Source organism: Achroia grisella, unplaced genomic scaffold (assembly GCF_030625045.1).
Source record: "Achroia grisella isolate CSIRO2021 unplaced genomic scaffold, CSIRO_AGI_Agris_v1 utg1419, whole genome shotgun sequence".
Lineage (NCBI taxonomy): Eukaryota > Metazoa > Arthropoda > Insecta > Lepidoptera > Pyralidae > Achroia > Achroia grisella.
Window position 1 is genome coordinate 773,631 of NW_026712630.1, and position 24,140 is coordinate 797,770.

General features: G+C 33.7%; 1 protein-coding gene across 1 annotated transcript in view; it reads left to right on the plus strand.

The window, feature by feature from the left end:
• LOC131855421 (inaD-like protein) overlaps positions 1–24,140 on the plus strand; it is a 232,420-nt gene that overhangs the window by 174,335 nt on the left and 33,945 nt on the right. The window contains exons 26-27 of the mRNA XM_059206696.1: positions 4,797–4,891; positions 5,259–5,328. Of these exons, the coding sequence (XP_059062679.1) occupies positions 4,797–4,891; positions 5,259–5,328 (165 nt within the window). The remainder of the gene's footprint in view (positions 1–4,796; positions 4,892–5,258; positions 5,329–24,140) is intronic.

A 24,140-nucleotide genomic window follows, 5' to 3' on the forward strand; every position in this document is an offset into this window, starting at 1 on the left:
AGTATAATGATAGTAAAATAAATAGTATAATTTATTTCATGTTCACGAAATTATTCGCTATTTAGAGTTACGGGTCACACAGACTAAGAAATTCCAAATATCTTTATAGATACATAGATAAAACTGTTATTTGCGTTAAAGGCACATAAAGACAAGACACAGTAATATAAAAAAGTAGATAATTCTCTTTAACCCCCACACTCCTGATTATCTAAAAGACAGTTTCACATTTCTCGGAAGAACAGTAGCTATATGTTAACAACCTCCTTCTCAGATATCCTTCTCATTCCACTTCCTTCTATTCTAAAAAACAGGTGTGTGAGACTATTATTATTAATATGACTATGCACGCACTGCGCAAATTCTAAATTCTAATCACCTGCAATGACCCACTTGGAAATCGCTTTCTCATTGATTATACCTAGATGGATAGAGCTTTTCAGGTACACTTGGTAAAATGGGGTGTCGCTTCAAGGGAGACTTGCGACTGCGACGCGCCATCCCAGGCTATGGCCCATCTATTGCCTGTCCTTTGTGCCCATCATCCTGCACAAAGCAAGATCTAAAAAATGCGACAGAATGCGCAAAAGTCGTCGCAATATTACTTGCCATTGAAAAGAAGAAAACTTGTTTCTTGAGCTGTGTATTTATCATATTCTTATTGTTATTATTAATTTGCAATTCATTTTAGTATTCTCCTTAATGATGGGATGGTAGACTAGGCTTTGGGGGTGAAAATCACCAAATTTATCATTATTATTAATATAGTAAGCGTTCATTCGCCTAGTCTAACTTGATGTTACCAAAAATGTTGTTTTTGTACGCTTCCTCCTAATCATTAATCATAAGACTGATATACTTTTTGTGGCATCAATCCGAAGGGTCCAGTCTATTGTTATATTCACGTCCGATGTATTCAGTCCATCGATTTCTAGTCTCCCAACTCCTAAACTACATGGTTCTTCAAAACCGTGAAAGTATTTTTTTTAATAACCGGAATGGCAAATATCGTTAATCCAAGTCAATTCACACAGTAAATCTAAAGCTAAAGAGAGCTTTACAATTTGGGTACTAGGTAAAACGTGTGAATTGTAAGGCTATATATCTTCATTTTTAATTTATCTTTATAATTCTTTCCATATATCCAATTTATATTGACAGCAAATTAAACAATTATTGTGCGTTTTAAAAAATCTATACCTGCTATTATTTAACACTGGCCACGCTCTTATGTAACAGCCTGTACTTTAGCTATTCTTTTCATACACGACCATTCACTTAATTGTCGTAAAGTTGTACAAAGTGTTTGCTTTTCATATTATTATTATTATAATAGTTCTCATTTTTAGACTATTTCAAATGTATGTCCATTTGTGTTAGTTTTTATCTTGAAACTACGCTCGCCATTAGTCGGTACAATGGAGTCACAAATGTTGGAAACCAGAATTGTACATAAAGAAACAATAGCTCACGTATTTGCATATATTAACATGAATTAGACTGTATCATTTTAGTATTCTGGAAAAATCAAGTGAGGAATGTAGCGGTCGTGACTGAGAGTTATGGCGTTAAATCGGAAATAATAATTTCACTGACTACTACCATAGGTAGAAAGATGTCTGCTTGGTTACCTCTGTCTCTTGATTTATCAAAAAGCAGCTTGGTTTGTAAGCTGTATACAAAAGTAATCAATTAATCATTTAGCAGTCATATTACAGGATAAGAGGCATGTAATATAGTCCCTCGAATGGCAACGCAGGAGTGGTATCACTAGCTTTGACCGTATTGATGTTTGTATATATCTTATATATAAAATTCTCGTGTCACAGTCGTTCCCAACTCCGAAACTTACATTCTTCATGAAATTTTGTGAGCGTTTTGAGTAGGTCTGAGAATCGGCCAACATCTAAAAATGATTGTCACACAAATTTTTTTTTATTTTTTAGACTAAAATTTTTAGTTTGTATTTTTTTATGATACAACATACAAAAATACCTACAATCCTAAATTTTACCCTTCATCATCAAACTATTTTTTTATAGCGTTATTAATTTATATTGCAAAACCACGTTTGCCTTTTTTATATATATATATATATATAGCAAAATTTTGTTATGACGTTTGCAGACAAAACTACTACTATACTACTATTTTTTTTGCAATTTAATATAGCCAGAAATATCTAATATACATTGTACTATATATATATTTTTTTAATATATTTATTCATTTTTACACAACGACACTAATTTATTCGTAAATCTGTTCTAAGGAATTCCTGTGTTACAGATGTTATTTCCTTCCACAATGGTTATTCAATTATTACAATTTCTACATTTTTGACTATTTAATTTTTACTCCTTTTGTTTGTATAAAAAGATATCTTGAATGCAATTAAAACATTATATACCCATTCAAGTTATTTAAATATATATGAGGACACAACATTGGAAACCTGAATTGAAAAACAATAAAAAAATATCTACTACTGCATAATTACAGGATTTAGATAGTATCTGAGAGCTTTATTATCTGGCTTACGGCCAACTTAGGAAGCATTGTCTGCATATCTTCGTCATCATCAGTCTTGCGGAGTCTTTCACCATATCGTTAATATATGTGTAAATAAATTGTTATAGTATTTAGGTAGTATAAGTAGTTTAATAATAATTCATCACATTATTTACAGTTTATTCATACTTTATATATTTGATAAAGAGCTCGAAGTTTAATATTTATGTTATTTTCTTAGTAATAAGCATAGTATAAGTAAGCAGTCATAGAATACAGGCTGCAGAGTTATCTGTAAGCATTATGCTGAGTTGGCTGCCTTTTCACTTAGGAGTGGTATCACATAAAGTCATATATTGATTTATTATTCGTGTTGTTTCTGTATCTATATATGTTGTGTGTCTGTAATTGTGAATATAGAATTTTCTATCTATCTATGATCATTACATTATGCAGTGATTATACTAATTGTTTATTTCAAGACATTATTTATAGCTTCCAATAAGATTTCAGATAATATAGTTGTAATTCTCTTTATATTTTAGTATCTTATATGATGAATTTGTTTATACTTTTATGGTTGTGTGTGTGTGCCTGTGTGTGTGTGTTGTATAACTGTCCAAACATTTGTTCTGATTATGGTTGCTTGTATTGAACAATCTACCATACCTAAGACAAACTTTTGTACCGCTCTAGGTATTGGACCCGCTACTTTCGGATGTAAACCTGTCTGCTAAACCGTTAGTCCACCGTGACTGAGCCGAGCAATATAAACAGATTTTATCTTATATATAAAATTCTCGTCTTATATATAAAAATCTCGTGTCACAGTTTTCGTTCCCATACTCCTCCGAAACGGCTTGACTGATTCTCATGAAATTTTATGAGCGTATTGAGTAGGTCTGAGAATCGGCCTACATCTATTTTTCATCCCCCTAAATGTTAAAGGGTAATCCACCCCTAATTTTTTTTTTATTTTAGGGCAAAACAACGTTTGCCGGGACAGCTAGTATTATATATTATCGTCAGTTAAAACCAGCTGTTAATCTATCTAAATATACATATGAATAGATGATATCCAAATCCGCCTCCGCGTCCGCTACGCTCGCTAACAACTGTTCGCCCTTAATTTGGCTCGTGAAGTAACTGGAACTATTCCCGTTTTAATGTTGGTTTTGATTGAAACATTATAGTTCTGCGTATATTTTACGTGCCTGCCTATAGACTCGTTCACAGCCATTGTTTCCTCGCGCTTTAATATATTGCACGCTATGAGGAAGAGGATCATTCATCAAGTAAAAAAAACCTAAATCAAAATATCTTTATTCATGTAGGTCTATTATATACTCTTATGATATGTCAAATCTACCGTCAGTTCGGTATGATTTCGAGATGAGAAGAACTAACAAGAAACAGCTCGTATTCATTTATACATATAAATAAAATTGGAATGTCTGTTTGTAATATTGAATTAACCGTTTTTTTATCAAGATAACATTTTTTACTGGCTGGACCGATTTTGACGGGACTTTTTTTGGCAGGTAGCTCATATAATAAGGGTACTTTTATTTTAGAAAAATAAAGTTATATTCCACGCGGACGAAGTCGCAGGCACTGTTTCAAATAAGGTTGTACATACATGTGTACAATAACAGATTCATTTTTAAATTCAAATTTGGGAGAATAGAGTGACCACCAGCATATGCTATTGCAATTTTGTCAAAAGCCAATAGTCTAACCCGTGTTTGTAACCCGAACAGACCAGTCCACAAGCAGCACCCGTTCACCAGTATACCGGATGGGCCAGCCATCATTGCACTCGACCATTGATATTATATAATTTTTTAAAATTTTTTTTTAAAATTCCATGAATATTATATAATAATAATAATAATAAGACCACACTTAGAAAACCAGCAAAAGCTGAGAAAAAAAAATATAATAATAATAATAATCTCAGGACAATTCACACAGCGCCATCTAGACCCAAGTTAAGCTAGCTAAAGCTTGTGTTATGAGTACTAGATAACTGATACATATTAATAGATATTTTTTTCATACAAATTTTCATCCCATATTTTATCCCGTTGGGGATAGAATTAATCAAAATTCTTCCTTAGCGGATGCCTACGTCATAACATCTACCTGCCGCATGCCAAATTTCAGCCGGATCTGTCCAGTGGGTTGGGCTGTGTGTTGATAGATCACTATATCAGTCACCTTTGAGTTATATATATTTAGACTAGCTGTGTAAATTATCTTTATTACTATTATGTTTATTTCAGGTGAACGGCATAGTACTGCATGGAAGATGTCATCTCAACGCGTCGGCAATTATCAAAGGATTGGTTGGTCCAGTTTTCAAGATAATACTGCTGAGGTAAGATCATTTCTTTACCGACAGTTGAATAAAAAAGTCAGATGATTTCATGACTCGTAATTCGCAGTTTAAACAAGTCAACGCTCTGCCTGAAACGGAATTTAAGCTTTAAACATCACCTATATACATCAACAGTATTACAGACATCACGTTATCACGTATATATATCACGTTATCACGTTATATATATATATATATATATAGGTAAAGAGAAAGGCAGATACACCAAAAAACTACGTTTTTTTTTAATGGATGTTAATGGAATAGACAGATATATGGACATAGATATATATAGATATAGATAGTTATATATATAGATATAGATAGATGCTGTTATGTATATATATAGCTCATTGCTTTTTTTCAGACGAAAATCAGCATTAGAAGACTGCGCTGTGAAGCCTCTGACACAATTTCCAGTCGCACTCGAGGAAGAGGTATGCATTTCTTATTTATTTATGTCTTTAAAAAAAAATTAAATGTCGTCTATTTGCCTAATTTATGCGCAACATACTAACATGTTAAAGGCCGCATGCTCACCGGTGGGTCACCCCGCAACGAAAGTAAATTTACACGTTGGGATGAAATAAATCTAGGGGTTAAATAATATATATATAATAATAATAATAAGCTGTAACACCTTTTAAGAAAGGTGTTACATATGAATGTGGATGGTTATAAGAGCAGAGGAAGGCCGAAAAAGAGATGGATGGACTGTGTGAAAGATGATATGGTAAGAAAGGAAGTAAATAACGCGATGACTGCGAACAGAGATGAATGGAAGAGAAAAAGAAAAAGAGAAAAACATATTACGACGATAAATATATATGATGATGATGAATAATAATAAGCTCAGGACAATTCACACTGAAATAAATCTAGGGGTTAAATAATAATAATATATATATATATGTAAGTAGCTCAGGACAATTCACAGGGCGCCATCTAGTCCCAAGTTAAGCTATCTAAAGCTCGAGTTATGAGTACTAGATAGCTGATACAAATACATAGATTTTTTTCGTAAATACATAGAAAACACTCAGACCGATACAAACAATCATACTCATGAATACAAGTGTTTGTGCCGTGCGAGGAAAGTAAGGCGGTGTGCTAATCCGCTAGATCATCGAGGGTAGATAATCACATTACTGTACAATGATAACATATTTAAATATTGTATACGTAATTAACAATAATACAATGCCAGTCCCTATATGTTTTTGAGTGCGGTCTTCAACGTGTTAAGCATGCAGTTATATTAAGTAATATTGTTCTTACGGACCTTTGCAATCATTTTTTTTATTGAGGGTTGTAGGCTATTGTCAGGTACTAAGACCTGTAGCACAGTCAGGAATAATATAGACAGTTTCAAAAGAGTTAGTGATTGCACCAATAAAAGCTTACGTAACAATAACAAACTGATTTTACCTAAATGTCGTTTGGCTAAAGTTAGTAATTCGTTTTATGGCAATTGCGTAAGGTTTTACAATAAAATACCAGAGTCTGTTATAAATCTGCCAGAAAAAAGATTTAAATGTCAAATAAAACAGTTCCTTTGCAAAAAAGCTTACTATAAAATTGAAGAATTCGTTAACGATAATAATGTTTTTATAGAAAAACTTAAAATCCATAGCACTGACAATATTATCTGATTACACTAATAATGAGTGCGTAGCGATTTCTATGTTGATTATCGCATGCCTCTTACTTGTTGTACTGTAATTATTTATACAAAAAAACATCTATTAAACAGAGCAACACACAAGTTTCTTGCTCATTCTTCTTGTGATGAATCTGCATTCCGAATGAGTGGTAGAATCAAAATATGACTATTCAAAAGTGCTTGTAATGAGTTTATTTGAATAAAGATTATTTCTATTTCTATTTCTACTGCCACCTGTATAGATCTATTGTGCTGATCTGCATACATCTACATATTGTGCTCGCCCTTTTCAAAGTTCGCTACCTAGACCCGTCAGGAGAATTGCAGGATTCTTAGTTTTAATTAGAGGACTTTCTGGATGCTTTCTTCTATTCATAATCTTATATATTTCTTAAAGCCTTTATCCTTATTACGTATAGAATAGAATAGAATAGAAAATCATTTATTCAAATAAACTTACATTGAAGCACTTTTGAATAGTCATCACATTTTTTTAATCTACCGCTCATTCGGAAAGCTGTCTTATCACAAGAAGAACGAGCAAGAAACTTGTGTGTTGCTCTTTTAAATAATCCTTGTAAGTTCACATTTTACAAGTCGAAACGTGTGAATACAAACTACCAACCAGCACTAATTTTTTTGGGTCAAATATACATATACAATGAGATTAAATCAGTCGTAGTGATAAGAGTAGACCAGTCCCTACAAGCAGCACTCGTTCACGAGTATGACGGATGAGCCAGCCATCACGGCGCTCGACCAATTTTTAGGAACCCCAATGACCCGGGCCACCACGCCGCCGCATGTCTGGACATTTTAGTGACCATGACTGCTCATTCCACTCGACCTCGTCATAGTACTTGCTAAGGAGAAATATTCGTGTTTTTAATGGATATTTATAGAATGGAGCATTCGAGTGCACTAACGGTATGCACCTACTAAAGATACGATCCTAGTGAAGGATGATAGGATGAGCATGAAGTTAGGTCAGTCAGCCTATCATGGGGAAATTACCATGATCTACGATCATTTCCACGTGGAGGTTCACCAGATAGGAACTTTGTTGGTAAAAACTCCAGTATTCAGTGGCGTAGCTACTTAGGCGGGGCAGTGCCCCGGGGCCCTCAAGCTCATGGGGCCCTCGAACCCTTACCAGAAAAACTCGATAGAACTGAACTTTTGAATATATATTTTTCAAAATAAATATGATAGGTTACAACCCTGACTTTAATCATGGCAACTAATGCGAGAAATATATATATATATAATAATCTCAGGACAATTCACACAGCGCCATCTAGACCCAAGTTAAGCTAGCTAAATCTTGTGTTATGGGTACTAGACAACTGATACAAATACATAGATATTTTTTTTTCGTAAATACATACATATTTATAGAAAACACCCAGACCGATACAAACAATCATATTCATGAATACAAATGTTTGTGCGTCCGAGGAATCGAACCCGCGACCATCGGTAGTAAGGCGGTGTGCTAAACCGCTAGACCACCGAGGCCGTCGAAATACGAAAGTTATACCTTCGGAATTCTCCTAAATTCTTTCTGTGGGTTGGGAGTGTTGTCAATTTTACGGATTGCGTGCTGACGGATATGTGCGTTTTAATAAAACTGTAATGTAGGCCTCACTGGTGAGCAATGGACCCTGGGACAAATCAAAAAATGGGGTCCCATTTTTGGGACCTTGGTTACCTAACTACTCCACTGCTGGAGGGAAAGGGGATTGTTAGTAATGTGGACTGATGATGTCATTGTATACTGTAGCTCATTGTGTAGCAATGTACCATGTCAGGTTGACCTCCACGCGGTTCCCCCTGGAAACCATCGTGATAAATTACTGATGAATTTGTCACGATGGGCTAACTGACCTGACCTCATGCTCATCTTATCATCTTCCACTGGTCCCCGCCAGCGTAAACCGTTAGCGCAGGCGGGTGCACCATTCCATTATAATAAAAAAAACTACGCCACTGCCAGTAATGTCTATAATATTTATTCGATTTTTAAAGTAGAGTTTTAAACTCGAACAATCGAATCCAACCACAAACGAAGAAGATTCCTGATGAGAGAAATTCATCAGTTTATGAAGACAAAACTTAAAATTGTCTGTTGACAATATTATCTGATTGCACAGAGAATGAGTGTGTAGTGATGAATCTATGTTGATTATCACATGCCTCCTTCTTGTTACTGTGTATTTTATTTAAAAGACCAACAGGCAAGGTTCTTTCTCATTCTTCTTGTGATGAGTCTGCTTTCCGAATGAGCGGTGGAATCATAAAAATATGATTTCAAAAGTGATTTTATTAAGTTTATTTTAATAAAGACTATTTCCATTTCTATTTCGTTTAACATACATTATTTGTCATTGGTGATGTGATAAAATGATGAAATATTACTGTGGACATCATTTCATCATCGGTATAGAATGATATGGGCATCATACAGTAAGAATTTAGTAAGAAGTAAAACCGAAACTTGCCTACAGGAAAATGTCAAGTTATTCAACAGAAAAACAGAATTGCTCGTAATATTTTTAAAGGGGTTTGCTTACTGAAAGAAATTTCCTCGATTCTTAAATATTCCATTAGACATTTTTGTATGGATAGTATTAAAGTCAGTTTTGGGAAATTATCACAAAATAAATATTGTTAATCCAAGATCATATATATATCAAGCTAACTGTATCCTCGAACAGTTACGAGATTTTTAGACGTACGCAAAAATCGGTCAAAATTTACCTATATTTAAATGTGATTATGTTTTTAGTACTAGATAAACATATATCTATGTATGTTATTGTGGATATATCTAATAGATTGATTATCTCGCGCCATCTATGTGTATCTATGTCTATATTTGTATTTAACTAAAACAATAGCGATTTCTCGCGGCCGTCCGCACTTTTCTGTTTACACTATAACATAACGAGTTTTGCACAAAACGTAATACAAATATATAATATTTAGTATGTTTATTATTGGTGTTAAACAATGACCTTGTCGAGATCATATTATTCTTTCTCTCCCTCACACTTATGTATTTCTTCAGATCGGCGGTTTCTATAACGTTTTCCTATACGTCCACTGTCAAATGGAAATATACTGTATCGTCATAGGGATACGATTATTTATGGAGTGTACATACGTTTTTCAGTGTTTATCTATGTTGATTATTCATAAACGTTGTAAGATTACAACATTGTCATGGTATATAGATTCATAATGTATGTGTGTATAGTTCAATTTTGATCGTATATATTTAGTGATATATATATTATGTTATGTAATGATATTTTGTATTTGTTATCAACCATTTAGTAATGTTATATTGCATATACGAGTTTTTATAGTTTCGGTTGCTCTGCCTGGTATAACACGCGTGTGATAAGAACTGCTGTGATAATTAAAAGAAATTTTAACTTTTTAGTGTTAAGTGATGTATGTGTAAGTAATTTAGTACCGGTTTCTGTGATAAGTGCTGTTTAAAATTGTTTGCATTATAATATATTCAGTTTTTAACTCGAAGTCTGGGTAAATAGAATGATTTAAGTAAGCAAATTATAAATGTAAAACCAGCTGTGCAGTGTTAAGACTGTTTTATAGATCCATAGGCTTACATATTTCATATTTCAGCTGCCAAGCAGCTTGCTTTGTAAGCTGTTTCGGTTTTTATTTATGTACTAGCTGTTACAGCGACTTCGTCCGCGTGGATTTTTACTTTATTTTTCTAAAAAGTAGTGCTTACTACATCAGTTACCTGCTAAAAAAAGTCCTGTCATAATCGGTCCAGCCATTTCAGAGATTAGCCGGAACAAACAGACAGACAGACAAAAATTGTAAAAAATGTTATTTTGGTGTATGTAGCGTATTTATATTCATATGTATGTAGTAAAAACGGTTATTTCAATATCATAAACAGACACTCCAATTTTTATATGTATAGATGTATAGATGATAATGGAATGGTGCACCCGCCTGCGCTAACGGTTTACGCTGGCGGGGCACCAGTGGAGGATGATAAGATGAGCATGAGGTCAGGTCAGTTAGCCAATCGTGATTCACCGAGAATTTATCACGATGGTTTCCAGGGGGAATCGCGTGGACCTAATATGGTACATTGCTAGCAATAAGATCATCAGTCCACATTACTAACAATCCCCTTTCCCTTGTGTTTCGGTTGTAGGGTGCAGATTAAGCAGTGAAATTACAGAATAAGCGACATGACTTCATAGTCATTCAGAATGCTAACATATGAGTGGTATACCATATCCGTCAGGCGGGAGTTGTCTTTCAGCCGCTCCATAAGTCCTTCCTTTGGTTTGGAGTGCCATCTGCACTCGCCTACCGTCCGGTGAAGCTGTAAAGGCCAGCTGAGGCCAATAGCAAGAAAGCATGTCCAAAAAATTTTAGTCGTCTGGAATGGCAACTTGATGTCTATAGTGCTATTCATGTATATAGGCGACGGTTACCGCTAACCATCAGGCGGGCCGTAAGCTTCTGTCATTTTAAAAATAAAAATAAATTTGCTTCAACTCGTTCAAAATTAAGATCTGTCTATTATATTTATTATATTTTTGAAATAAATTGGTGATAATATTTAATTACTCATATTAAGAATTCAAAACAATTTCAAATTCAAAAATCATTTATTCATGTCGGACATTTTAGCCGCTTATAAAGGTATTTTTTTTTTACATTATAATTTTAATCCTTCCATACAATTTTTCATCCCAACTTTCAACCCCTTACAACCCTTTTTCAGACCCCAGATTATCTGTGTACCAAATTTCAATTAAATCAGTTCAGTAGTTTTGACGTTAAAGCGAGACAGACAGACAGAGTTACTTTCGCATTTATAATATCAGTAAAGATATGTATAGTAAACAACCATACCGATACAAACAATCATACACATGACTACAAATTTGTGCACCGTGCGAGGAATCGAACCGGAAGTACAGCGTTACTTGCTACACCACCTCACTACCGAGGCCGTTAATGATTTCAGTTATATATTCTGTACTAGCAGCTTCTCGCGATTAATTCCGATTTTTTTAAATTAAATAATAGGCTATGTCTATTTAAGATAAACTATTTCAGATGCATCTCCATTAAAAATAGTATTCATTTTCATTAATAAAAACCGCATTCCGACCTAACTCTAACTACTTCTCCTTTAGGTCTAGAAGAACGGACTTGCTTCCCTTTCTCCCTCTCCACCCATCCCTCGTCACCCCATGCACTAGAAGAAAATCTGAACTATAGATTGATAATCTTCTAACAATCTCCATATCAAACAGGCATGGAAAGTACGACGGCCTGAACCGAGGTTCGAACCCCTAGCGGTGCCCTCAAAATATAATATAATTTTTTTTTTATACCACTTAGGTGGCAAACTAGCATACGGCCCATCTGATGGTAAACGGTTACCGTAGCCTATGGACGCCTGAAACACCAGGGGTGTCACATGCGCATTGCCGACCCTTAAGAAACCTTTATATACCCTTCTTGAAAAACCCCATGCTGTAGTCTCTCGAGAAAACCTCGGCAGGTAGTTCATTCCACAATCTAAGTGTACGCGGGAGGAAGCTCCTCTGAAACTGCACAAATATATATTAATAAAATAAATAAATAATTAAAAATAAAACAATGAAACACATCTACAGGATAATGAAAAAAAAAATAGGATAGAAGATCGTCGCCACAAAAGAAGCGACAGATACTTCAGCCACTCCATAAGTCCTTCCTTTGGTTTGGAGTGCCATCTGCACTCGCCCCTTATCGTCCTGTGAAGCTGTAAAGGCCAGCTGCGGCCAACAGCATTAGAGTAGTCCGAAAAAAGCACTGTCACATATAGACGACACTTTGCATAGGCCTGGACGTATACTTTAAACTGCAACACTCCAGTGAAAGTACCAGGACAACATAAAGGTATAGAAAGCAAGTGGTTAGATTTCCGCTCCATAAGTCCTTCCTTTGGTTTGGAGTGCCATCTGTACTCGCCCCTTATCGTCCGGTGAAGCTGTAAAGGCCAGCTGCGGCCAACAGCATTAGAGTAGTCATGAAGTTATTTTGTGTCATAAAATTGGAGTGTCTGTTTGTAATATTGAAATAACCGTTTTTTACTACATGCATATGAATATAATACTAATAATAAAACGGTACCTACACCAAAATACTTTTACAATGGCTGGACCGATTTTGACGGGACTGACGGGGCCATCTGCACTCGCCCCCTATCGTCCGGTGAAGCTGTAAAGGCCAGCTGCGGCCAACAGCATTAGAGTAGTCCAAAAAAAAAATTCTCATAAATCGTAGGCATTATTACGAACCTACTTTGTACGTCTACAGATATTCATCACGCTATATGTGTTATATAATAATCTATTTTTAGGTATATATTACATACCTAGTTCTTGTTTACATACACAAGTATGAGTAATACGAGATATAATATAAATCGCCGAATGTTGCGATAGCATATGCTGGTGGTCACACTATTCTCCCAAATTTGAATTTTAATAACTGTATTTATCATAAACATGTTCCACTATTATTTGAAAAAAATACGAGCTGAGTTTCTTGTCAGTTCTTCTCATCTCGATATCATTCCGAACTGACGGTAGATTTGACATATCATAAGAGTCTATAATAGACCTACATGAATAAAGATATTTTGAATTTGAAAAATTTGAAAAATGTTATATAAAGATACAGCCGTCTGGTGTCCGTCGATTTTCGTAAAATTGCGGTTCAGTGGGGATTTTTTTTTGGGACAATTTACTCAGGATAATTCACACAGTGCCATCTAGACCCAAGTTAAGCTAGCTAAAGCTTGTGTTATGGGACACTAGACAACTGATACAAATACATAGATAATTTTTTTTCGTAAATACATACATAATATACATAAAAAGACTAGACCGATACAAACAATCATACTCATGAATACAAATGTTTGTGCCGTGCGAGGAATCGAAACCGATACCGTCGGACGTAAAGCGGTGTGCTAGACCGCTAGGCCACCGAGGTCGTCGACGGTTTTGATGTGTTTTCCTAGCATTTCTCTTCACTGCTGTGCTCGTATTGATCGTAGCGTGATGAAAAGTATACTATAACCTGCCCGGGAGTATGAAGAATAATTGTACCAAGTTTCGTTAAAATCCGTCGAGTAGTTTTTGTTTGTATAACGAACATACAGACAAAAACTTTACTGATAGCATTTTTGGCATCAGTATCGATCGCTAATCACATCCTGATAGTTATTTTGGAAATATATTTCATATACAGAATTGTCCTCTCTACAGATTTATCTACACATATAAATAAAATTGGAGTGTCTGTTTGTAATACTGAAATAATCGTTTTTTACTACATGCATATGAATATAAATACTGTACATACACCAAAATAACATTTTATACAATTTTTGTCTGTGCGTCTGTTTGTTCCGACTTATCTCTGAAATGGCTGGACCGATTTTGACGGGACTTTTTTTGGCAGGTAGCTGATGTAGTAAGGAGTAACTTAGGCTACTTTTATTTTAGAAAAGTGAAGTTATAAATTAATTCAACGATATTTCTAATATATTCCTTAATTTTTATAAAAAGGTATTGTAACCGGTATAGAAATGTATGGAAATTTTATGGGTTTTATTATCAGACCATACATTTTATCTTGTTTTTGCAGGATGAGTGATGTATGGATATACAATCCCGGGGTTTAGTGTCCGCTGATAACGTTACATTAAGTTTAATCTCATTACAAATAATGTTAATGTAATGATGAAATGCTTATATTTAATATGCTCTATATCTATATCTATCTATCTATATATATATACTCAAATCAAATCAAAATATCTTTATTCATGTAGGGCTTTTATGATATGTCAAATCTACCGTCAGTTCGAAGTGCTTTCGAGTTGAGAAGAACTGACAAGAAACTCAAATCAAATCAAAACATCTTTAATCATGTAGGTCTTTTATGATATGTCAAATCTACCGTCAGTTCGAAGTGCTTTCGAGTTGAGAAGAACTGACAAGAAACTCAAATCAAATCAAAACATCTTTAATCATGTAGGGCTTTTATGATATGTCAATCTACCGTCAGTTCGAAGTGCTTTCGAGTTGAGAAGAACTGACAAGAAACTCAAATCAAATCAAAACATCTTTAATCATGTAGGTCTATTACAGACTTATGATATGTCAAATCTACTGACAGTTCGGAATGATTTCGAGATGAGTAGAACTGACAAGACACTCAAATCAAATCAAAATATCTTTAATCATGTAGGTCTTTTATGATATGTCAAATTACCGTCAGTTCGAAGTGCTTTCGAGTTGAGAAGAACTGACAAGAAACTCAATTCATATATCAAAACATCTTTAATCATGTAGGTCTTTTATTTTGATATGTCAAATCTACCGTCAGTTCTTCTCATCTTGAAATCATTCCGAGTTGAGAATTTGGCATGACAAGAAACTCAATTCAAATCAAAACATCTTTAATCATGTAGGTCTTTTATGATATGTCAAATCTACCGTCAGTTCGAAGTGCTTTGAGATGAGAAGAACTGACAAGAAACTCAATTCAAATCAAAACATCTTTAATCATGTAGGTTTTTTATGATATGTCAAATCTAAATCATTCGAAGTGCTTTGACATATGAGAAGAACTGTCAAGAAACTCAATTCAAATCAAAACATCTTTAATCATGTGAGGTCTTTTATGATATGTCAAATCTACCGTCAATATCGAAGTGCATTTACGAGTTGAGAAGAACTGACATTAAACTCAATTCAAATCAAAACATCTTTAATCATGTAGGTCTTTTATGATATGTCAAATCTCCGTCAGTTCGAAGTGCTTTGAGTTGAGAAGAACTGTCAAGAAACTCAATTCAAATCAAAACATCTTTAATCATGTAGGAATCTATTATGATATGTCAAATCTACCGTCAGTTCGGAGTGCTTTCGAGTTGAGAAGAACTGACAAGAAACTCAAATCAAATCAAAACATCTTTAATCATGTAGGTCTTTTATGATATGTCAAGATCTACCGTCAGTTCGAAGTGCTTTCGAGATGAGAAGAACTGACAAGTTTGATGCATGTATTTATATTCATATGCACGTAGTAAGAAACGGTTATTTCAATATTACCAACAGACACTCCAATTTTATTTATATGTATAGATAAATCTGTACAGAGGTCAATTCTGTATATGAAATACACCAAAATAACTATCAGAGGGTGATTTTTCCATACTGATGCCAAAAACGCGATCAGTAAAAATTTTGTCTATCTGTCTGTATGTTCGTTATATTATAAACAAAAACTACTCGACGTATTTTAACGAAACTTGGTACAATTATTCTTCATACTCCCGGGCAGGCTATAGTAAACTTTTCATCACGCTACGATCAATACGTACAGATGTCTGGGATTACTGGACCAAATGGATATATATATATATATATATATATATATAGGTACACATAGATAGATATCATATAATATCAAAGGAATAACAAACATGCGGGCATAAGTTAGTCTTATTTGTTATTGGTCGCGGGTTCGATTCCTCTCACGGCACAAACATTTGTATTCATGACTATGATTGTTTGTGTCGATCTGGGTGTTTTCTATGTATGTATTTATGAAAAAAATATCTATGTATTTGTATCAGTTATATCAGTTATCAGTTGTTTATATAATAATGTAGGTATATAAATGTTTGTTTGTATACTAAGAGAGAACAATGAAGAATTTTCATTTCATTTTTCAGTTATCTAGTACCCATAACACAGGCTTTAGCTTAACTTGGGTCTAGATGGCGCTGTGTAAATTGTCCTGAGATTATTATTATTATATTCTATTACTCAGACTTCAATTTTTTTAACCATCTAAATTATTAAGTGTAAATGCCAGCTGAAACTGTGGAGTGATATAGTGAAGTGATAGCTGTGATAGAGTGATGATGTAAACAGTGATTGTAGTGATGACTGTGATGACCGAGGTGCAAACGCGCCGAGCGCTGCACGCTGAACAATACAAACTCCTCAGGACATTATGGAGGAGAACATTGTCCTTCAAGAAACGGAAGGTATTGTTATATATTTTATATGTATGATAACGGAACGGTCTATGCTAACAATTTACAGAAGGGGACCAGTGGATGATGAGCATGAGGTCAGGTCAGTTAGCCCATCGTGACAAATTCACCAGTAATTTATCATGATGGTTTCCAGGGGGAACCGCGTGGAGGTCCGCACTGGGATTAACAGTCCACATTAACTAACAATCCGATTCCCCTGAAATTTTATTAGTAGATAATAATTTTGTTTTTTAGTAAAATCTCTTATTTCGGAAGATTGGATAACATAATGCTGTTGTTCTTTTTGTGTTGAGATTATATAAAAACTAGATGAAAATCCGGCTTCGCTCGGGTAGATATTTCTGTAGTCATCGGTTCTTAAAGAATATTAAGTAAGCAAGGCATAGATACGTAAAGCTTCGTTCATTGTGTTTAATAAATATAGTAAATAAAAAGTGCAAATGTTTTTATACAAATAATTATTATTTTTTTGTACAACTCTAAGTTGGGCTAAAAAGAACTTGTATCCAGAGCCGTAAAACAAATTAATAAAAAAAAATTGCCAAATTTGTCTCGCAATCGGCCAATTTCAGGTTTAAAGAAAAAACACATACTCTTTTATCATAAAAAAGTGTCATAAACAATATTTTCGCGAAACGTCAACGACCGAAGAAAATGCTAGTGAAATGAAAAGATGGCGACGGCGGTTTGTTTGTCAGTGTCTTAGTTAGAATTTAACGAAATACTCCATAATTCGAATTTTGCGGATATATGTTGTCGACTCGAAATCAATATTTTTTTTGTTTTGTTATTCACATAAGGTTTCTTTCGAGTCTACCGTACCCCTTGACGAAATTATTAATATAGATGTTCGAACTAGCTTTTGCCCACGGCTTCGCTCGCGTTAATTTATCCCTTTGCATAGATTTTATGTCATAGTGCTTTATGCATGCTGCCTGTCCCAGCCAAAATATGAATATATAAAATTGATAATATAAGTATATAAATTTTCATCCAGCTATTTTATCGACATTTGGGATTGTAGTAAAAAATCAGCATTTAGCACATGCCTGATTCTGTTTATAAAATTAGGATGCCAACGTCATATCCAGTTCTACCTGCGGAGATGCCAAATTTCAGCCCGATCCGTCCAGTGGTTTGAGTTGTGCGTTGATAGATCACTATGTCAGTCACCTTTGAGTTATATATATTTAGATTTAACAGCTTTACGATTTTCTAACGTTCTTCCCAATCGTTTCCTTGTTACCCGCATGTCGAGCCTGTCAACACATATTAATATTTATTAAAAAAAATAACATACATAAAGTTCTATGTGGATTTATATTTTTTAAATTGATGTTATTTTTTCATGTAATTTAAGTCACATCTATAAGTAGAGGCGATTTTATTATTTACATTTTTACTATGGTAACACATTTGGTTCAAACACTGACCAACATGTGTAAAGTTCACATAATCAAATATTCTACGCAATAGGTCTATAATTGAATCAGGAAGGTAGATAACAGGGGACTGTAGGACATTGGTGGACTATCAATATACTCAGGCTGCACCCTTTTAATAATTACCTCGTAATTACATACCTGAGGTACACAAAGTCTGTATGGGTACCCTTCTATAATCCGTCCTAATATTATAAATGCGTAAGTAACTCTGTCTGTCTGTCTCGCTTTCACGTACTATACATATATATACATATATATACATAAATTTTTTTTTTCATTTATTTTTTACCGTTTTTTTTATATATATTTCAGGCAATCTTAGACTCCCATGCGATTATAAATACCTTATAAGTTACATATAATATAATATTTAAAAACTGTAGGGATATATATTATATTGTCTGTGTGATCACGGCACTGAAGACATAAAATATTATATTAAAGTATATAATAGATTTATTCTTAAATATGAAATTTAATCATAAAAAGGTGGGCAGCAAGTATGTGGTTACCAGGGCCACAAACGCATTTAAATCGCGTTGTGACTCGATTTCATGCTGCGTTACCCTGAGAAAAGACATAGGCTACTTTTGGTACTAAATATAATCGACAATGTCTGTCTGTCCGTCTCGCTTTCACGCCATATACTGAACGATTTAAATTACATTTTTATTTTCTAGGCCCTTTTATTTGTTTCATAGATGTGAAAGTAACTCTGTCTGTCTGTCTCGCTTTTTTAACGTATATATTTACTAATATTATTTTCAATCTTGTCTGTCCGTCTGCGATTTGATACTGAACCGATTTAAAAGATTTTTTCACATGTAGGGATATATATTATATTATAGGCTACTTTTAATATTTACACACATATTATAGATAAAATATTATATTAAAGTATGTAATAGATTTAATACTTAAATATGAAATTTAATCATAAAAATTTTTCACATATAGTATGTGGGAAAGGACATAGGCTACTTTTGTATTGTTAATATTATAGATTTCGAAAGTAAATCGGTTCTGTCTCGCTTTGACTAAACCGATTTAAATGAAATTTGGTACACATATAGTCTAGGCCCTGAGAAAGGACATAGGCTACATTTAATATTTACTAATATAATAGATGAGAAAGTAACTCTGTCTGTCTGTCTCGCTTTCACGCCAAAACTACTGTACCGATTTAAATGAAATTTGGTACACATATAGTCTAGGCCCTGAGAAAGGACATAAGCTAGTTTTAAATGCGAATAAAGGGTTGTCAGGGGTTGAAACGGGAGATAAAGGGTTCTATGGAAGTATCGTCATTTTTAAAACTAGAATCTTGAAACTTATTTTTAGGCTGTTCATTAAATATAAATAAATATGACTAAGTTTGTAAAATTGTTACACTTAAGGGGGTAAAAAATAGGGGATGAAAGTTTGTATAGAATATAATCATTTTCGAATCTGTAACTAGGAATCTATTTTCTTTGCCTTTTTTGATTATTAAATATTTTTCTAGATTTAATCAAGGTCAACACGCGGACGAAGTTGCGGGCACAGCTAGTCTATAATAGACTAGCTTTTACCCGAGGTTTCGCGTAACTTCATTACTAGATGGCGCTGGAGTAGCAAAATGTTGATATTTTATTTTTTAGTTTTTTTTTTATCAAAAATACATGTTTATTTTAATAAAAAGTATCCTATGTTCACTCTAATACCTCCAATAATATGTGTACAAAATTTCATGTAGTTTTTGCGTGATAGCGTAACAAACATGACTACTTTCACATTTATAATATTAGTAATAATAATCTCAGGACAATTCACACAGCGCCATCTAGACCCAAGTTAAGCTAGCTAAAGCTTGTGTTACGGGTACTAGATAACTGATACATATACATAAATATATTTTTTTCGTAAATACATACATATTGTACATAGAAAACACGCAGACCGATACAAACAATCATACTCATGAATATAAATGTTTGTACCGTGCGAGGAATCGAACCTTTGACCGTCGGAAGTAAAGCAGTCTATTAAATCACTAGACCATCGAGGCTGTCAATAATTACGAATTGCTTAAACGCGAGGCAATATAGATATTATTGCCACCGATTTTAGAAACGTGGGTTTGAAGAATTGGAAGTAGAAATAATCTTTATTCAAATAAACTTAACATAAGTACCTTCGTATAGTCACATATTTTTTTTATTCTACCGCTCATTCGGAACGCAGACTCATCACAAGAAGAACGAGCAAGAAATTTATGTGTTGCACTTTTGAATAAATGTTGTATTAAGTAGATTTACATTAACATCACGGGGAGTGTTCTGAGGAATTGTTCGGATTATAATACCAGCTGCTGAGTTTCACCACCGTACCACCCGCCAGAAACTAAAATACCATCCTGATCATCTGGATGAATGGCGGTCCTCCACAGTGCGGTTTTCTAGAAACTTTTTGCCTCGCACAACCACATTGTGGAATCACCTTCCAGCAATGGTATTTCCGATACGATATTGAAACCTTCAAGAAAAGAGCTTATTCCTTTTTAAAAGGCCGACAACGTACTTGCAATTCCCCTGGTGTTGCGGGTGCTCATGGGCGGCGGTAATCACTTACCATCAGGTGAGCCGCATCCTCGTTTGTCCCCTATTTTATTAGAATAGAATACAATAGAAAATCATTTATTCAAATAAACTTAATTTAAACACTTTTGAACAGTCAACATTTTTTTAAATCTACCGCTTATTCGGAAAGCTGTCTCATCACAAGAAGAATAAGCAAGAAACTTGTGTGTTGCTCTTTTAAACAATTCTTGTAAGTTCACATTTTACAAGTCGAAACGTGTGAATACAAACTACCAACCAGCACTAATTTATTTGGACTCAAATATAAAAACACAATAAGATCAAATCAGTCGTTTATTAAAAAAACAACATGGAATAGGCATGCGACAATCAACATAGAAACCTCAATCTTTGTTCACTCAGATAACATTGTATGCGCTATGAATATGATTGTCATATATTTAGTATATTATGTTGGTATATCTAAAATGATTGATCATATCGTTTTTCCTCAGCGTTTGTTCGGAAGTCAAGTGAATGGATTACGGATCGACGAGATAAAACGATTTGTGATAGATAGATATTACTACATAGATAGACATGTTTATTGCAAAAATGTAATTCAATACATATACCGACGTAGGCTTTGGTCAAAGGCATGTGCTTCTGACTCATCAATTTCAGCTGCCAATAGCAATTTTTTAATGAAATTGTTAATGTAAATCTACTTAAAACAACATTTATTAAAAAGAGCTATAATAATAATATTAATATAATAATCTCTAAAGAAGGAACGGTAGGGAAAAAATTATAATATAAAAAAAGTTACGTTCATAAACGACTAAAATATTTGTATGAATATTTATGTATATATTTTTTATAATAATAATATTAATCTCAGGACAATTCACACAGCGCCATCTAGACCCAAGTTAAGCTAGCTAAAGCTTGTGTTATGGGTACTAGATAACTGATACAAATACATAGATAATTTTTTTAAAGTAAATACATACATATTGTACATAGAAAATACCGAGAGCGATACAAACAATCATACACATGAATACAAATGTTTGTGCCGTGCGAGGAATCGAACCCGCGACCATCGGACGTAAAGCGGTGTGCTAGACCGCTAGACCACAGAGGTTGTCTGCAATGATTAGAGAGATAATAAAAAAGAATTAGACAATTAAGAGACGTGAAAACGTGGCGACGGCTAAACTTGTGTATTTTAGCTATTTTCATAGCATTATGTCATACGGTATTTTATTATGAGGCAAAGCAACATATATAAATACAGTATTTAGCATGCCTAATCCTTGTTAATGTAAATCTACTTAAAATAACATTTATTAAAAACAGCAACACACTAGTTTCTTGCTCAGTCTTCTTGTTATGAATCTGCATTCCGAATGAGTGGTAGAATCAAAATATGACTATTCAAAAGTGCTTGTACCTAATGAGGTTTTTTCTATTTCTATTAGCCCACTTTGTTTTTTTTCACAATGGTCGTTAGCCCAGCTTAGTTATGACCTGACCTCATGTTCATCTTATCATCCCCCACTGGTGCCCCGCCAGCGTAAACCGTTAGCACATACGGGTGCACCATTCCATTATCATCCATAAAGAACCTTAGAGTAGCCAACCATACTTTATAATAACGTATCCTACTTTATTATTGGTAATTATACTTTTACATACAAATAAAGTATGCGAAAATACTTTATTTTCAACCTTTACTGTGATGCGTAAAACAAAATACTCATTATGGGTACTTAACGATTTATAATTACTGAACGAAATGTTAGATGTCCATTGTGAATTGTGACATTTTTGTAAAAGCACACAAAAATAGCTTTTTTTTTTCTAGCCTATTACTAACTAAACGATTACTTGAATGTTGATTTTCATTTAAAGCTATATAAATATACAAAATACCTGGATTTAAAAAAAGTAATTCCATTCTATAGTCTCGTTATATAAGCGGTTATAAAATGTCCTACATGAATAAATGATTTTTGAATTTTTAATTTCGAAGTTTATTTATACGTTGTTCTGGCACGCCTTCAAGACTATTGAACGCAATCTACAACTTACTGCAAAATGTTGCTATTTAAATCTTCACAGGTGTTTTAATTTTGTTTTCGATGGATCAAAAATGTTTAAAAAAATTGTTAAAAATAATCATTAATAGTCAATATTTAAAGTAAATTTGTGTTACATTTGAAACTCCGATATGTTAGCGAAGACATACTTACGTTTTTTTGTCAAAAAAGTTGCCCACCTAGCGCCACAAGTCTAAATATATATAACTCAAAGGTAACTGACATAGTGATCTATCATCACACAGTCCAAACCACTGGACGGATCGGGCTGAAATTTGGCATGCAGGTAGATGTTATGGGATTTTGATTAATTCTACCCCCAAAGGGATAAAATAGGGGATGAAAGTTAATATGAAACTTTGTCAATTTTAAACCGATCGAGCTGAGACTTTGCACGCACAAAGCTACTATGACGTAGGCATCCCCTAAGTAACGATTTTAATAAATTCCACCCCTAAGGGGATAAATTAACGTGAGCGAAGCCGCGGGCACAAGCTAGTACTTGATAAAGAAAATAAACGCAACAATGTATTGGTCTGTATGGCCCTGTACTTTGTTATAGTGATGATACCAATATGTAAATTATTCGATTATATAAAGATAATCATTTAATTAACGGCTCTATACAATGTATCTTATCCAGAGTAGATAATATTAAGTATTTATAAACAATTATATTTATTGTGTAATGTAATGTATTAGTGAAAAACGACTTAAAAGAATTTTTGGATATAGTCTATGGCTACTCTGGACCCATAGAGCATTGAGTGTGTACTAAAAACAGATTTAAGACAAGTTACTAAATAAACGGTTTTTCTAGAGATAACTGAGGAGTTTAAATTAAATTAATTAATACAAAACTACACAGTTATATAATAGAACTAGCTTTTGCTCGGTTCTTGCTCATTCTTCTTGTGATGAATCTGCATTCCGAATGAGTGGTAGAATCAAAATATGATTATTCAAAAGTGCTTGTAATGAGTTTATTTGAATAAAGATTATTTCTATTTCTATTGCATTCCATAATGTTACAATGAAAGAGGTCCATAATTGGTTATAGATCATTATGGACCCTGTTAGTGCACGCAAACACAACATTATTATTATTATTATAACTAAATATAACATATAATTTAATATTATTCATACATTTATCTATACATCTTTATATATAAATAAAATTGGAGTGTCTGTTTGTAATATTGAAATAACCGTTTTTTTTACTACATGCATATGAATATAAATACGGTGCATACACCAAAATAACATTTTTTACAATTTATGTCTGTCTGTCTGTTTGTTTCGACTAATCTTTGAAATGGCTGGACTGATTTAGACCG